Source organism: Buceros rhinoceros, unplaced genomic scaffold (genome assembly GCF_000710305.1).
Source record: "Buceros rhinoceros silvestris isolate BGI_N320 unplaced genomic scaffold, ASM71030v1 scaffold15501, whole genome shotgun sequence".
NCBI lineage: Eukaryota > Metazoa > Chordata > Aves > Bucerotiformes > Bucerotidae > Buceros > Buceros rhinoceros.
The window spans coordinates 4,750-22,279 of NW_010396075.1; the positions used below are offsets into that span (position 1 = coordinate 4,750).

Sequence of the window (17,530 nt, forward strand, 5' to 3'; positions counted from 1 at the left end):
GCGACCACGCCCCCGCGGAGGCCAACCATCCAGCTGGAGCGGCCGCAGCGCCGGGGCAGGGGACAGTCCCGTGCGGGGCAGGGGACAGTCCCGTGCGGAGCAGGTGGGAACGGAGCGGAGGGGCCAGCTAGGCAGCCGGGTGCTGCCTCTGACCCCTGCACCTCTGTCAGAGCTCCGTGTCATGCGGCGTGTGACGGCGTGACCACAAAGACTGTTCCGAGGGTTTTATTAACAAGTACAACACATACACATCGCTTACTGACGCTAGTATGGGGACTGTACAGTACGAATTCCTGTTCACAGTTTGACATGACAAAATGTCATTACTGAATTCCCACTGGACTACCAAAGTAGAAATAGTGAAAGTACACTAAACATTCACATCTCTAGTAAGAAAAGATTACCAAAATGTCTCCATACTTGCAAGTTATAGTAATGCACGCTAGAAACCTTTGAGTACCCATTCAGTCTTATTAGCTTATAAAATATATTACATTTTATTAAAAAATTCTGCATCATTTATACAAGTATTGAAGTAAATAGAACATCCCTGCTATAGTTGCAGGTGAGAGATGCTAAGCAGATTATTTTGACCCTCTAATATTTAAAGTACATTACAAAAAAGTGCGAATATCTGTAAAATATAACGAAAACTGGTGTAGCCCTCTTAAGGTATGTAAAACACGTTGTAGTTTTTTATAGAAAGGATTTGTCTTCATCTACACGTTGCTAACCTTGACAGAGACAACAACATATCTTGACGTGATGCGGCGTTAGAAATACCACCGCAGAATGACGCTGTATATTTGAATTAAACGACACACATTAATACCTGCTTAGCTTTTTGCGATTGTCTTTGAAACTAGGGATTTATTATAATCAAATGGCTTGAACAGGCACATTGTAGTAGAAGAGTATTTCCTGTTACACACTGCACAGTGCAATACTGCTAGAGGAAAAGGCGGGCTTTTTATATACACGTTCTGCACGAATAGGGTTTTCACCTTTGCATCTGAACTGGCTTCTCTTTAGGGCAAAGATGGAAGGACTGGCTTTAAAAAGCCAGTATTTAGTGGTGCGTATTTAAAAATTAAAAGATACCCCTCAAATCAAAGTTTGCTAAAATGAATCAATGAGCCAGTTGTCAATTCACATTTTCAGCTGAGAGGAAAGCACATTTGTGTGTGACTTTTTGAAATCCCACAGAAAGACACCACAGACACAAGTGAAAAATCCTGTTAGCAAGACATTTACATGAAATAATCTCAAATATTCATATTCAATATTTGGACTTCTGCTGTCCTAATTCACAAGGCACATGGATAAAGGTATTTTAAAGTTATATTGAATTTCCACTGTATTTGTCCCCACCATTACTATATATATTTTCAGGAAAAAGGTACAGTGGCTAATGAATGAACACGGTCAATAACCTAGATTAAATTCTCCAAAGTAACTTCCAGTTACAAAGAAGTTCTGATTTTTAGGGTACTTGATTTTCAACTTCTAATTATAAAAACAAAGTTAAAACATTTTGTGAAAGCCTTAAAAGAGATTCAGAGCATGTTCTTTAAACATCCCAAATTTTACGCATTTGCTTTTGTTAAACTACAGATGGGACCAGTTACCATTAAGCTGCTTATTTTTATAGGATCTCAACTGCTTTTTTCCCTTATAATAGAGACCTGTTTTCATCCCAGGTTACTAAATATCTGTAGACTTCCGACGGATGCTGCCAGGGGCTCCACACAGCCTCTCAGCCAGTGACGTGTCTGCATTTACAGAACTGCCATTAAAACCTAGAGCCTACCGAAGGAGGTGAACTCTGCTACCACTGACAAAAAATATCCAGCCAAAATCCCCGTTGTAGAACAGCTGCCCATTAATTCTTTTTCCTGCAGGTTCCTCAATGTTAATAACAAGCTGGCCAATCAAAAAAGGACCGATTCATCTCCCTTTTTTTCAGCTCCACAGATAAGCAGATGACGGCCAGTGACAAGAAGACAGGTCTGGTGTTAACTTCCCGCAGTGCTAGCGAAGCGGTGAGGATGTGTGGTGCTGTAAGACTTTACGGACCCTCCTCACACAGCAGCAATGTTCCCAGCCCCGCCTGGCAAACCCCTGTTCTCCCCTCTGTAGAGCACATGCTGAGGGCTCTAGGCCTTAAATTAAACTGCCGGTTCCATATTCCCACAGGTAGGATCTGTTACAGAACTGGAACAGAACTTTCACAGCAATCACTGTAGGAGTGTTTTTCTCCAAGAAGTACAGACCCCTTCCTTCTCCAATTCTACAGGTATGTGGGTGTCAGCAGAACAGCTGGTAAACTATCACCGAGGGAAGGCTCTTTACACTCAAACTCTTCCACCTACAAGATCATTTCAGTTTGCTGTTGGACTCCACAGGATGTAGCAGCACAGCCTACCTGCTCCACAAGCTCAAATATCCCACCTGCAGATGGACACTCCACATGTCTTCTCCTGGAGAGTTTTATGAAATTCCTCCTCTCCTCACCCCTCCATTTCCCAGTGGGTTTTCCCAAAAGAAACAAAATTAGTACTTCAGGATGTTTAAATTGCAGGAAATGGTGTTTACCTTACATAGGGGAAAGAAGAGAGAGAAATACATTGTTTCCTTGCAGTGCCACAAAGTCTGTCAGCTAATAAAGACAGAAACCTTCCTTTCCGTGGGTGTCCAGTGACAGGAACATTTCTAGGGTCAGCTGCAGGTTGCTTGAACTCAGTTTATTTAATCTATGGAGTTGTGTTTGCTAACTGACATGGGAGCTAAGACTTGATGCAATATTTTAATGCAATAGACACAGGCACGGGAAAGCTCAGTCTACCTAAAACTGGGAAACTACCAGAGTCACAAATCAGTTATCAAATAGATGATTTGCTGTATGTTTTCAACCAAAAGAGATACAGGACTCTATCATCAAAAGTGCTTCATACCTGATGCCATCTTTTCATAAAAATATTGTGGATTAATAATTTTAGATACTTAAAATGGTATTAAAATGGCACTTGCAACAATACAGTTCAGAGCTTTTTTAACATAACAACTGCTATTTTCTGAGGTACAGCAAAGAGGAAAACTATTTAAAGGAAATGTAGGGTGTGATTACAGAGGGATACTCCTGAAATGAGGTGTGACAGGTTTCTCTGCGTATCATTTAATGCCATGTCATAGGAGAGTACCGTGTGTGTTCCATCCACCCCCTTGCACAGAAATCAGACACACAGCATCACACAAGCTCTTCACTGAACAAATCCACCAGGGCATTATGCAATAAAAACACTGTAATACAGAGACAGATGGCATTGGTTTAGATGCACAATATTATGGATCAATTCCTGCCAATTTTTCTTCTTGACTGGGCTAAATGACGCTATGACTCGATCTTTCTGAGAAGTAATTATTATTGGTTAGATTTATTACTACGGTGTTATTCACTGTTTGGGGAGAGGGGATTTCTAAACCAGGCGTCTTTCTAAAACTGTTGTATTAACCATATTGCAGAAATCAACATGGTTGGGAGAGTCCATTCATTGCACTGTCGAGAACAAAATGAGAGTGTATTCCTTACAGGGCACATAAATAAAAGTCTCTGGCAAGGACTAGCATTTTGGATATTCAATAACATTTACTACTTTATCACTATATGCTGGGTTGATTATATAAAGAAACCAACAAAAGCTGTTAGTTTACAAATTCCCTTATTCACAATGGAATACATTAAACATACTGTCTGCAGAAAGGGTTTGCTTAGCATCCCTAGGAGAAAAAAAACCAAAGAAGTGTTCACATTCTTTAGGTCTGACCCGTGGCAAGGACATATAAGGGTTAGATAACATCTGTTACTGACCACACGTAAGCTTTTAATGGTATAAACTCAGAGATTCAGACCAGCTGAATCCAAATGCATGTGTAAAAAAAAAAAAAGTGTGACAGGAGTCAGGTACAGAAGACATTCAGACTAGCATGTGGCGTTTTCTGTGAAGAGCAAGATGGTCCGAACGTGAAAAGCTACGGTCACAGTCTGGGCACTGAAAAGGTTTGATTCCTGTGTGCTTGCGGAAATGCCGCGTTAGTTCATCAGAACGAGCAAACTTCCACGTGCACCCCTCCCAAGTGCATTTGTAAGGTTTTTCACCTGGAAAAAGAAACACAGAAGTGGGGATTTAAGACACAGACACATCAGTTAAATATGACAGATTTATCCTCCTGCCTTGACAAATTTCAGCAAGTACTTTATGCTTATTCAAAAAGCCTCCAAACAGCACTAGGCTGCAGAGTCCTCTGCACTAGAAACTATGTCGTTGAAGTTAACAGATCAAAAAATTGTTTCCTGCCACAACTTATTTTTTATTGTCTCGCTGTTCCTCCCTCTGCCATATTAGCACTTGTTTTGTCTTACCAAGCCCAGGAGTGAAGGTTTAAGCATTTGTTCAAGTATTTGTAAAACCAGGACCTCATATTCTAGAACAGCTGGGGGAAAGGACTGGTGCTACCATTCAGCATAGCAGGCAGAAATCTTGTTGTGACCTCTTAAAGTTACTGCAGCATAATTAACTGGCACCACTGTCACAAGTAGCTCAACTTAAAATCTCTCTCAAACGTTACTTTCTAACATGTGAACCTCCTTCTCCTTAGCACCATTGTGCTGCCCAACAGGTAAAGGGCTGGCTTGATGTAAGACAGGCATGAACTGGGCTCCATTTTACCTAAAAATGTCCTGAATCCTTGTAAAAGCCTTGGATGTGCTTATATTCATTCAGTGTGCCAAGATGAACATTTCTGCGGAGAAAGAGATGGGGATGTGTTTACTGGAACACTCACTCAGAAAAGAACACTACTGGACCACTGGTTAGCACGTCCACATGAAGCAGATGTGTTTGTATTTGGTACACAGTCCAGACTTTTGCAAATAGACTACTCCCATGGAAGTCTCAGTCAAATTTAACAGTGATGTCAGAGGTGCGGTAGTGCAATTCGAACTGATTTGGTATTTGCAGGGTGTGCAGAATGAGTAATCTGCAAGGAACTGGACAGAAAATGAGCAAAAGGCCAGTGAATGTAAAGTGGTATCAGCATACGCTGTGCTCCTGCTTTGGCTCACAGTCTCCCGTTGTGCGCTATTCCCGCTACGTCTTCTGTCTTTTGCTCAGCCTGTAATCATATTCAGAACAATGCCAGATCCAGCTTCTGTCATTTTGTTATTTACACCTGTGGTCACCTGGCACTAACTAAAAGTTTAGTGCACTATTTTCCCGTACACTGATGAAAGAAAGGCATAGCAATGCTCAAACCTGTATGGGTTCTTCTGTGAGCTTTCAGGTGGGAGCTTTTAGTGTAGACTTTGTTGCAGCCTTCATAATCACATCGATGTATTCTGCGTTTTCTTTGTGTGTCTGGAGATTCCACAGGTGAAGGTCTCTTTCCTGGCTGGACTATAACTGAAGGGTGATTCCTGCAAAGTCAAACTGAATGTTAAAAACTAAAACTATTTAGCACAGCAAACCTCAGCTAGGATGACTGATGACAGAGCCCTTTATTCACTACCACTCTGTCTCTTGGCAGAGAGAGCAACATTACATGCACGTCGAAAAATTCAAGAGGGTTTAGCAAATTCCGTGTATTCTAGCAGTAATACTTTAAAATGTTTATCCACTTTGGGGCATGAGGTAGCTATTTTTACTATTCCCTAGCTTTTTTTAAACTCACAAAGGAAACCCCCCTTCCAATTCCTGTTTTTCAGTCAAACCCAGATTTCTCAAACTCTGAGTTCAATAGTGAACTTTTCTTGTATTTGTTCACAATTTTTCTTCTCCCTTCAGATGTAACTAATTTGCTTGTAATTGGAAACAGCTATTCCATATTATTAAAGAAACTGTATCTTTAGGGTTTCGAAGCAGAACTCGATCTTTGTTGTTCCAGCCACTCCTTCAGAGAGTAATTAAGAATTTCCTGTTTGGTGCTGGCAGGAGGGTGCGGCCTCCCTATACCACTGACGTCAATTCCTAAAAGTAGAGTTTAGCCTGTGTGGCACACCCACAGGATGTCTGCAGTTGTCCCTCCACCTTCATAAACATAATTTTTTGGAGCCCACAGGTACAGCTCAGGTAAGACATGTACTAACTACACACGGTCTTCTGTAACAAACAAAAACATAAACATTCACGCATGTGAAAGCACATCGAGCTTCTTAAAAGGTGTCATTGACTGTCGATATTTAGGTTTGAACAACACCCCTACTGTAGGAAAAGAAATAAGTATGTTTCTCAAAAAGGTAAGTGGCATTGCAAATACTGCAGGCTCACCAAGTTGCATTTAACCCATTAGCAGATCTACGTCAATGCTTTTAATGTGTTTTTTAGCTTTTAATTGGAACTTAGTATATAACATGCAGATATTAGCATTCCTTGTTGCAAAACCAGCTCCTCCATGTGACAGAAATAAGCTTTCCAGAACTCCTGTCTTTTCTCAGTTACTGTATTTCACATTTCTTTACAGATCACATTATGTTTTATAACACTAGGTTGTATCAGTTTTATAAACCAAGTTCCTTTAGGGCCTAATTTTCAGAAACACTGAATACCTACTTCTCAGCAGAATAAAGGGCATATGCTAGATAGAAAACCTTCTGTGTGGTTTAACAAGAAAAAAAAATTCTATTACTCTCCACAGCAGCAGAAAGGGAATTACTGATGTGGGAAAAGTTTAACTCTGTTATTAATTCTTTTATTACAGTTACAGGCTTGAAACTGGGAGCCAAATTCTCTTTCTTGGGTGTTTCTGTGACTGTGGAGTGATGTACTTTTCAAGTACACAATAAATACAGCTAAAAATATTGTAATGGCAGGAAACCCCAGATGGTGATGTTAGACAAAGATGTACATACTCTTTAAATAAGAAAGGCAGGCTTTTAGCTTCCAATGAAATGCTTCTCTAAGGTAATGCTCAGTTTTAACGCTGTTGCATACTAGACTTTTTGGAGAAGCTCTGGCTTAGGACAGCAAGCAAACTTGTTTAAAGGACATGGTAACGTCTGGAAAAAAGGGAGAAAAAGGATATTGGCTGTACACCATTTGTGATGGTTTTCAATCCAAGAGCATGTGAATAAAGTGCTGAAAATTAGTCTCTTCTGATTTTCCCTTTAGAGGAAAGGAGGCTGGGAAGACTACAGAATGTTATCAGTCATCAGATAGGGTGTGGCAGTTTTAAAAAATGGTTAAGGCAGCGTCAAAAATCAGTGGTAAATATTAAGTAAGTTCCAAGAATAAAAGCACTACCCTAATTTTTTCACTCCCTCTTACACAACCAGATACAAGTTCATGTAAGTCTAACCATCAAGGGTATATTCCAAAAATCATGTTACAATTTCAACAGCTTCGCTCCTTTACCAACAGACCGTGCTACACTGACAGCACGAACTAGACTTTCACTCTTGCACTTGCAAGAAAATACAACATTAACAAGGCTTCTTGCACTTGCAAGAAAATACAACATTAACAAGGCTTCTTGTATTTCGTCAGAGATTATTACCCCAAGTTTGATTTTAGAAATAAATGCATGATTACATCAATTATCAGACACACCAGAAAGTCCAGCAATCCCTGCAGAAATGCCACCAACATTATATATATATATATATGTAATGCATATGTGAAAAACTAACACTAAAGCAAAATCAGTCACTTAAAAGTGAGACTGAAGACTCCTATGCCCCTTTAATGTGTCTGAATAGTACACTTTGGGCAGTTGGAACTTATGAAAAAAGATAAAAAATCATTGCCTAACTATAGCTCATAATGCAGAGACAGACTGATGAAGCTGTGAGACAACAGGAAATATTATAAAGATCTAGGTCTCTAATCTGGTAACTTACATGATTTGCCTATGTATTTTTTTAAATGATAAAAAGTTAAAAACTACCATTTACAAACTTCTTGTTGCGAATACAGCAGAATGTGAACTTGGAAGGGCTGGCTTAAGGAACAAGCAAGATCTGCAGCTCTACAGGACAGCTAGGGAACAACTTTAGCCATTATAATGTGAGGACAGGGTCTTCATAAACATAATGCTCTGCGTGGGCGAGCAAAGGAGATGCTCTGGAAACACAGACTACTTAATGTTTTTTGTAACAACGCCACCTACATGTTATACCAAATTTTATGTTCTTTGCTCAGCGGATGGGTTTCCTGTGGAAACTGGACTCACTGGGAAATAATTAATGCAAATCACTAATACAGGTGACATGTTTGCAGAAGTCTCAGCCCTGAAGGAAGGGTGTGGTATCAGCCAGGAACAGCACTTACTGGTTTGCTCTTGTTGAAGAGGCCTAACAAAGAACAAAAGAAAATGGAACCATTTGATAGTCCTGCCCTAGCAGAAGTTAGGCCCAAGTACATACCCGACTCCCTTGTGTGGCAGGTCCATTATAGAAGGTCAGTAACCATCTGTTTACTACCTTATTATGTGTTTATTATAATAAAGCATATAAGGTTATTTTAAATAAAAAGCATACAGTTTATAAAAGCTAGCTGGCTACTAGTTAAATGCAAAGAGTGTCCAGTCTAGAAGTGGCACCTAAACTGATCAGAGACTTGAAAACGAGGAGGGGTGCCCACAAGAAGGCTGTGCAGAATGTAGTTAGCCCTGGAGCTGCGTGCGATGTGCCTTCTAACCTGCGAACAGTCATGAACGGGAGGAAGAGGCTGCCTTCTCAAGGAAATACAGAAGACTGCCCGTCTCTTCTCTCTCTTTCTGAATCACTGTGCACTCATGCACTGGTTTTGGGAGCCTGGCTTGGAGCCCTTTTTCCCCACTTTAGGAAGCGAGGTCTTGTACAACTGCTCCAAGGGTGTTGGTGAGCAGGAATAAAGGGCAGAAATGCATTCTGAGGTTCTGTACAGTGAGTCCAGCTCAATTCCCAACTTCAGCTCCTGCTGGAAGATTTTGGTAAGTTGACAGAATCTTCCCTAGGAAAATGGGAAATGGAAGAGTGCCCACAGCTTCTCAGGAATTTCCTGAGAAATTGTTAATACTTCCAATTAAAAAGTTGCTGCCCCAGACCTCACTTTTCTAGTCCTTGCTCTTCCTTCTGCAAGCAGAACTGTTGTTAACCCAAACAGATCTGCGATCCAGTTCACGCAGTGGTCCCAGAAAGAGTTGTACCAGCACAATGAGTTGGTACTGGGATGGGAACAAGTGGCTGAGAGTAGAGTGAGCTTCAGGAATTACCTGAGCTGCCAAAAAACCACCCAAGGAACACTGGCCTCAGGTAACATGGGATTTCACTGGATCTATACGATACTTGAAGGCCTGAGGGGTTTCTTTCCACAAAATAGCAAAAATTTTTTAAAAGACAAAGACGACCTCCAAGTAAAGAAAGTAGCAACAATCCTTTTAAAGAAATTTTAGATAATACAGAGATCAGTATGAAATGTCTTTACAGTATCTTTCCAGTTTGCTGCTGGTTTTACATAAACAGGTATCGCTGGCTTATTTAGAGTCCTACTTTCAGTAAATTGTGGGATCGGGACTAGCATTACTTTAGAAATGCATTATATAAAAGGCAGATCTATATGGTTGGGATGTATAAAACCAGATCAACACCTGTATTGCTAAAGAGGGAAAAAAAAGCTGAAATCACATTTTGCAGTGGCGAGGGGTGGGGTTCTGTTTTTAATTACATGCTCTAAAGCACAGCAACACTCCCTCCCACTCCTCAAAGCTGGTAACTGCCGCAATGAACTGCTTCTCATTCTTCTGCTGATCTTGGGACAACTGTTAGCTACTTACTCTTGCACCATTACTTGCTGGGGAGACAAAGAGGTCATCATTGGAGGTGACATTTGTTCAGGATAGAAGTCAGTCTTCGATGGTTCACTTCCTGGCTCTACCTTGATTGTTTTCTTCAGCATAGGCTTCTCATAAGACTCAATGACAGACACTGTATGGGGGAGGGTAGGAGAGGGAAGGCAACACATCAAAAATATGGAGACTTATGGAAATTAAAAAATGTATGTAAAAATCTGTAGTTAAAATGTATTGTTTTAAACTACTGTTGCTCTACATTTAGTGCAACAATTTATGCTAAAATACAAAATGTTCCAGTTTTAGTCTATCTCCTAATAAAGTATGACTCAAAACAATTCTATTCATTTTCATCGGTCCAACATTTTGATCAGTCCAAATCTCAGTATATATAGAGCTTTATGCAGGTACAAATCAGAACGGCATACAACCTTGGTAAGTTTGGTAAAATATTTACACAGTAAATTCTATGCCTGCATGTTTTAGAAGAACAGGAATTACGTTCCATTCCCTAAAATGCAAGCAGCACACAAAAAAGTGCTTAAATATACAATTATTTCCCCAGGAACAGGGCATAAAAAAGAAACTCTGACGACACCAACCTGGCATGCTACTTGGAGTTTCCATCTCATCTGGAAGAACTGTGGATACCATGATGGGCTGCTGAAGATGGGGAGCATACATAAAAGGAACCGGCTGGACAACAACAGGCTGTATAACCGGGAGTATTCCAGGGCTTCTCAGTCCGTGGCGGGAAAGAGCAGCAGCCATTACAGGTGGGATTGTTATTGGCATGGAAATAGGCTGTACTCCTGGGGGTGACGGTGTGAATTTACTGAGAGGTGAGCTGGGTGAGGAGAGAGTCATTCCAGGTGAGGTTCTCCTATGAACAGTCTGAAATTTCATTGGGGAAGGAGAACTTCCAGTTGAAGGTGGTGAGCTTCGTTTGTTCACCGTAAGGTCTACTGGCTCCATCTGGATTCCATTTGATAGTCCTTCGGGGTTTGAGTAGAATTTATTGTGCAACATACTCGGCGTAGAATAAATGACGCTGTATTTGTTTGGCTTCATTTGGTCCATGTAATTGGACGGGTATGACTGTCAGGAGGAATGGAAAAAAGAAAATAAAACAATAAATCAACACACACACAATTACTGCAGAAAAAGAAATGCAGCTAATAAAGCTGAGGCAAAATGAAGACGTTTCAAGAAAGCACTTTTAATGTACTTTCTAAATAAAAGTGAATTAAATAAAGCCTAAGATTTCACAAAAAGGAAGTTATTCAAGTACTGACTCACTGTTTCAGAAGCGAAGTAAAACAGATGATGAAAACAAATCCTCAAGGCTTGCTCAACTCTTTTTCTCCCTTAAAAACTGCTTTTCTTACTCTAAGCTGCACATCACTTAACTGACCTGGGAGGTACCTGGTGCGATACCCAGCACACAACTATATACTGTAAAACTGCAAGTAATGGGGCCCAACCAACTGCTGAAGTAACTGGAAAACAATCACCACTAAAGCAAGAAATTATGTATCTGATTATGTATCTGAACCCTAGAAGCAATAAAAAATACACAGGTGAACCAAATAAGCATGGTTTCAATGGGGGAGAAACTCAAGAGTGTAAAAGTAGATTATAAACCCTTTTCTTTTTTTTTACTTTTTGATTTTTTTAGAAATAAAGCAGCTAACTACCCACTCTGATCTTGGAAAACTAGCGCAAGGATAAACATGTGGCGTGGTGGAAGAATGTTTCTGTTAGCAGTAGCTAGCAGGTCTCATCACAAGACCATATAAACTCTTAAGCTAATCTTGACCGAGTGACAATCTCCACATTTTAGTGGAAATCATTTTTGTAAACCAAGAAGTATTAACATTTGTTGCAGAATACAGTATAACTAACAACTATCCAGATCAATTCCGCATTTAAAGCACTGAAAACTGAGGTTGTTTACTAACAGATAACTCATAAAGGAAACCAAAGTCATGTTCTAACATAGCAGACAGACACAGAAAATGCAATCCACACAGTTTTTTAGCCCTTAAATGTTGTAAATTTTTTGAAATAAAACACTATCTTTGGATTCTAGTTAAGTAAAGCCTCACACTCAGGCTAAGCAGTTTCACAGTACTATTAAAAAACTGCAGAATTCTTCGGCACCAAACCCACTTTGATGAGAGGAATTTAAAAAATGTTCAAAAAGGTAGAAACAGAAGTATAAAATTTGTATTTTAATACAATAATTTCCATGACATTTTGATTATTTTTTTCCTGAGGTGAATAATTTTAGCAATACATCTTACTCTGTGAGGGACAATTAGATTTTAAATGTTGACGTTAACTAAAAGTATTTTTGCAAAATTACCCAAATGTATTTTTCTTCTTTTCAGTTACTGTTTGAAAGAGTGAGCTTAGCAAATATTAAATTTCCTGCTGCATTCATAGCACTGTGATAAAACAACAAAGCTGAGTCCCCTATCCCATAAAATTCTTCAATAAAGCCGCACACACAATGATAATTAATCTTCAAACAGTAAACATTACATTAAAACCTCTGAAACTTTTATTCTCTTTATCAATATTCTTACAAATTCCATCTATAGAAGTGTTAATCTTTGATCATAATTGGTTCCTCAGAATTCTATTAAAATGCCATTATGGCAAGCAGTACTCACTAAAGCTTGTACAGATTTGCCACCACTGCTAAGCCAAGTGACAAAATTAGCATTCTAAATGATGAAGGCTGCTGATAGAGTTTAATATTTCACAGTATTTAATAAATCTGATCAAGTGATGGACATAGGTGAAAATTATAAATTTAAACACATAAAAGATATTAAGCTCTTCTGCTAAAATTGCTGTTACTTGTTTACAGTACAAAGTCTACTCAGCTTCAATAAACTGTCAATATTCCACGACTCAGCATCAGTGCATTTACAGCGCTGCAGGTTTGTCAGGGATGATCACAAGATCATTCCCTACAAACATTCCTTCCACTGCAAGAATACTAGAAAGGAAAAATACTATGCAATTTAAACGTTAGGGAATGTTCTGGGTCAATGAGTCTATTAAAGAACGAAGCATCTCCAAGCCGTAACCTTTCTACGTAAACAGTTATCCTCCTTCAACTCTTCAAGTAATACCAACTGTATGTGTTGAAAAAATACCAAACTATTAAAATGCGTGCAGAGAACTGTAAACTAGAGAAGTAGAATATATTTAGACAAGCAAGAAATAATTTCCAGAATTAGGAAGAAAATAATGATGTTTTTAAGAAGTGATTATTTTAGGGACTTGGTCTTTTACCCCATGTGCTTTGCATTATTCTGCATAGAAGGTTTTCATTGTTGTAATTAAACTGGCACAGACTTAACATCAGCTATTTTTTCTGGCAGTTCAGGGAAGCTGGGTAATTCTTCTAACTTTTTCATCCTTCTGCAATTTTAATTGCTATGTTTCTATCTGAACTACAGATAAAGTAGTGATAGATAGAAAAAAATGGTGTGACAAATTACCTGTGTTGAGAATAAAAGGGTGAAAAAGTTGAGAAGGATGGTAGAACATTGTAAAGGAAAATATCTGCTGTCTATCAGACACTCTGTTTGTGGAAAACAGTTTTGCTTCACTATGAATGAAGTATGTTTGAAACCCTGTTTGTTTGGAGTAAGTCACACTCAGATCTATCTCCTCATTTTGAAGCTAAGCTTCCTGTATCTTTTAGCACAGCAAAGACTGAGTTCCTGGCTCCCTGGAACACAGCAATTGCCATTAGGTTGATATGAACCACTGCTTTCAAATTTGGTCCACGACTCTCCCTTTCTTTGCCAGAGTTGTGGACAGTACCTCTTTGGGGATATGGGATGGGAGAGTGTGGAAGACTTCATTCACAGTCTCTCTCCGCAAACAGGGAGCATTAATAGGAAACAAACAAAAAACCCAACTACCTCCGTTTAGTTTTGTAAATGCCACCAACTGCAGGAAGCAGGACTGTACTTCATAGCTTGCAAGAGCAATCTTTTCTCAACTGTCCTAGAACTTACACAAAATACTCTGGTGAAACAATGGAAAATTAGATACCATTGTTTTGTTTGCCTAAAATATTTAAGCTGATACATTTTCCTTGGATTTTTACTGCAGGAACTAACTGTGTGCAGGAGTTTGATCTGACTTGGATTGAAAAAAATCCTGTAAATTCTGCTTTACTAAACATGCATATGCAGAATGGTAGGTCACTACAGCAGATTGTTATAAAGATGCAAGATTGTATTTCAACATATATTCCTTTACAGCCTCCATCTAGCGCTTCTTTATGTTTGATATCATCACTTTCCCTCTTTGGGCCTTACAAAGCAATTCATTTACCTTTCCTTGCTGTTTGTCCATAACAAAACCCAGAGCACTGAAGTGACAAGAAACTGGAAAAATAAATCAAAGGAACTTCTAATATTTTTGAGTAATATCCACGTGGTTCATACAATTAAATCAATAAATCCAAAAGGAGAATCACCGTGCTTTTCCTCTTGACAATCTACCAAGAATAAAGACTGGCCAAATATACCACAAGCAGACCTATCATCACCCAGGGGACTGCTGTTTCCACAAGGGGACATTATCAAGCACTAATCTGATATAATTTGCTAAATTCTGTTATACTGCCACTGTGACACATCCTCTTTGTTGTACAGGCGAACAGATTTTGCAGCAACCCACCAAGTTGTTTTATAAACTACATAACCCTATGAAAGTAACTTTAAAATGTAGTCATCCTCTTGGAAAAACAGAACCAGGTGAAGAACCTGCTTACTTACGCATGCTATTTGTCAAATCAGTATCATGTAAGAGGATGAGAATTTAATCCAGAGTAGCTAACACGATAAAGCATTCTTACCACTTAAGACCTCAGTCCCTCATGTAGCACATAGCTATCTTTAAAAATGGGCGAAACATGTAATTTTGGGACTCACTGAAGAGTAGCGAAAAAACTTTATTTCAACCAAAACCTCTTTATTTAACTTGCCAACCATATCCTGGGTTGCATCAAAATAAGCACGGCCAGCAGGTCAAGGGAGGTGATTCTGCCATTCTGCTCTGGTGAAACCTCACCTGGAGTGTCCAGCTCTGGAGTCCTCAGTACTGGCAAAACATGGACCTCTTGGAGCAGGTCCAGAGGAGGGCCACAAAAATGATCAGAGGGATGGAACACTTCTGCTATGAGGACAAGCTGAGAGAGACGGGGTTGTTCTGCCTAGAAGAGAGAAGGCTCCAGGGAGACCTTATTGGGGCCTTTCAGTACTTATGTGAGGGGCCTACAAGGAAGATGGGGACAGTCTTTTTAGCAGGGCCTCTTGTGACAGGACAAGGAGTAATGGTTTTAAACTAAAGGAAGGGAGATTTAGACTAGATAAGGAAGAAATTTTTTACAGTGAGGCTGGTGAAACACCGGTGCAGGTTGCCCAGACTGGTGATAGATGCCTCATCCCTGGAAACATCCAAGGTCAGGTTAGGTGGTCTTTGAGCAACCTAATCAAGTTAAAGACGTCCCTGCTGCTTTGAATGTCCCTTTCAACCCAAAGCATTCTATGATTCAATTCAAAGGAAGATGGTAACATATAAAAAACCAACTTCTTTCACTAAACAGTAACTGGTATTTGTCCAAATGCTTAAAAAGTCCTTGCAGCAAATACTGAGGTAGGACTCAGATGACTTCAGCACTAGTTCACCAAGACCTATCACAAAATGTGTTCAATCATTGAATTCAATAAAAAGCATGAGCTGTTGATAGAGTGATGAAATCCCGTGGGTGCAAGCTTCAGTCATCTGAGAAGTATAGTTAATCCTTTCAGCCGCACACCCTAACATACCGTGGTGTCAAAATCATAAACCGGTTCCTTCTCCCACCCCAACTAATGAGATTTTTTTAAAGACAGACTTTATACATACAGGCAGTGTATGTTCAGGTAAAATAACCAATAACTCCTAAGGGGCTTCATTTAGGGTGGCCTCTAATGATACTATCAGAATAAAGATACAATACAAATAAATCTTCATTAGAAGAGTTATGAGTTGCAAGTTATGTCAGCCCACACTGAACTAAATGCTATGCTTAGCAACTCCAAAACATCACACTAACAGTTTCTCTTGCCTTCCACCTCCTCAAAAGAAGGTAAAGAAAACTAACACACTCATGGCTGTTATCCTTTCCTACGTTCTCTCCATACCTCAATTCCTCCCTTTAGAGGTGCTTCCAGAGCAGTTTCTTCTGCAGCACTGTGGTGGCAGGGTCCAAGGAAGCCACAAGACCAAGAAGCACGGGGGAAGCCAGGGCCTTGAGGCCTGCATGTGTACATAAGCTGAAACACACACACTCCTCAGCCTGAGAAAAAACAGTAACCTCCACAAGGGGAACCTCAGTCAAAACGTTCTTTCCTCTGGACTTCCTACTTTTCCTTTCCTGCCTTTTTTTTTTTCTTTTTTTTATTATGCAATAATAAAAAATGTAATTGGAAAAATACTTTGAATAGTCTCTAATGGCTGGTCAGAGTGATGCCATCGAGTTTAAGAACACCCAGGATGACTCCAGAGAGCCAACATATGGAAGGTACCACACCTCTGCAAGAAGCATGTGGTATAGAATAAGCAACATTTGGAACTACAGTCTTGAAATGCACTTGGGTCAGAAATGCTCCCTTGTCTTCCCACTGCAGTTTTTCCTTCTCCTGCCACTCTGGGAAAGACTGCTCACTCCTCTCCTTATCAGCCTGCTGAGGGACTGACCCTGACCATCTTGCAGAAGCACACAGCTGTGTGGGAGAGAATCTTGTGTCTCTTATGTGCATCATCCCAAGCCACTGAGGAACTTTCTTTGGGAGATGAAGGCAGAAGTGTACAACAGACAGCCCACAGCATCTCTATAGTGATCTTTTGTTATTTGTGTAATGACACTTTTATTGTAAAAGTGACCCATTTTCCACCTTTGATGGACACAAATTAAATATCCTCAGATAACTGTAGATAATCTCCACTGATCTTAATAAGGATATGCAATAACTGTGATTGAAGTGAAAGACTAGCCAATATTAAGGCTCCTTCTTGACCCAAATACTGGAATTTGTCATACTTAACACTCTTAGTAATAGATCAATTATTTTTCTATCATTGGTCTCAAGTAAATAAATCCCGTGAAAGTCAAACTGTAATTTTAAAATGCATATGAACTCTCAAAAGGTTTTATTAATAGTACTGAAGAAATCAGACTTCTTAAAGATGCATTTACATCGATGACAATTACCCTATATTCTACATAAAACAGGAAGCAGACTGTTCACTGAAAGATGCCATTCAGAGCACAAGTTTAATGCACTTTAATTTATGCACACTGACTTCACCCTTTTAATTGATCAGCCTTTCTAGGGGTGCAGCTTCACGTTACACTTAATCTGATATCATTGCAGGCTACTGCTGAAAGGGGAGGTCCTCCTCCCTCCCCTTGCTCTAGCATTAAGCAGATGCATAGAATGAGTCAGATCAGCTTCCTGATCTGACCAAAAAATAAGGGTATTTTTTGTGGGTTAGCAATTCTGACCATTCAATGAGCTGATCCAAAGGATCCAAATCATTCTGTGACCACACAACTGCTTCACGTCATACAAAGGAGACGCAAAGTTGCAAAAGGAGGGAGAAAAGACTGAATTTTCTCTTTCAGCAG

At 39.6% G+C, this 17,530-nt stretch overlaps 1 protein-coding gene across 1 annotated transcript in view; it reads right to left on the bottom strand.

The window, feature by feature from the left end:
* Positions 1–3,626: 3,626 nt before the first annotated feature.
* Positions 3,627–17,530, bottom strand: part of KLF3 (Kruppel-like factor 3 (basic)) — a 21,523-nt gene continuing 7,619 nt past the window's right edge. The window contains exons 3-6 of the mRNA XM_010145789.1: positions 10,425–10,920; positions 9,808–9,958; positions 5,313–5,473; positions 3,627–4,156 (exon numbers count right to left, since the gene is read on the bottom strand). Of these exons, the coding sequence (XP_010144091.1) occupies positions 3,975–4,156; positions 5,313–5,473; positions 9,808–9,958; positions 10,425–10,920 (990 nt within the window). The 3' untranslated portion in view covers positions 3,627–3,974. The remainder of the gene's footprint in view (positions 4,157–5,312; positions 5,474–9,807; positions 9,959–10,424; positions 10,921–17,530) is intronic.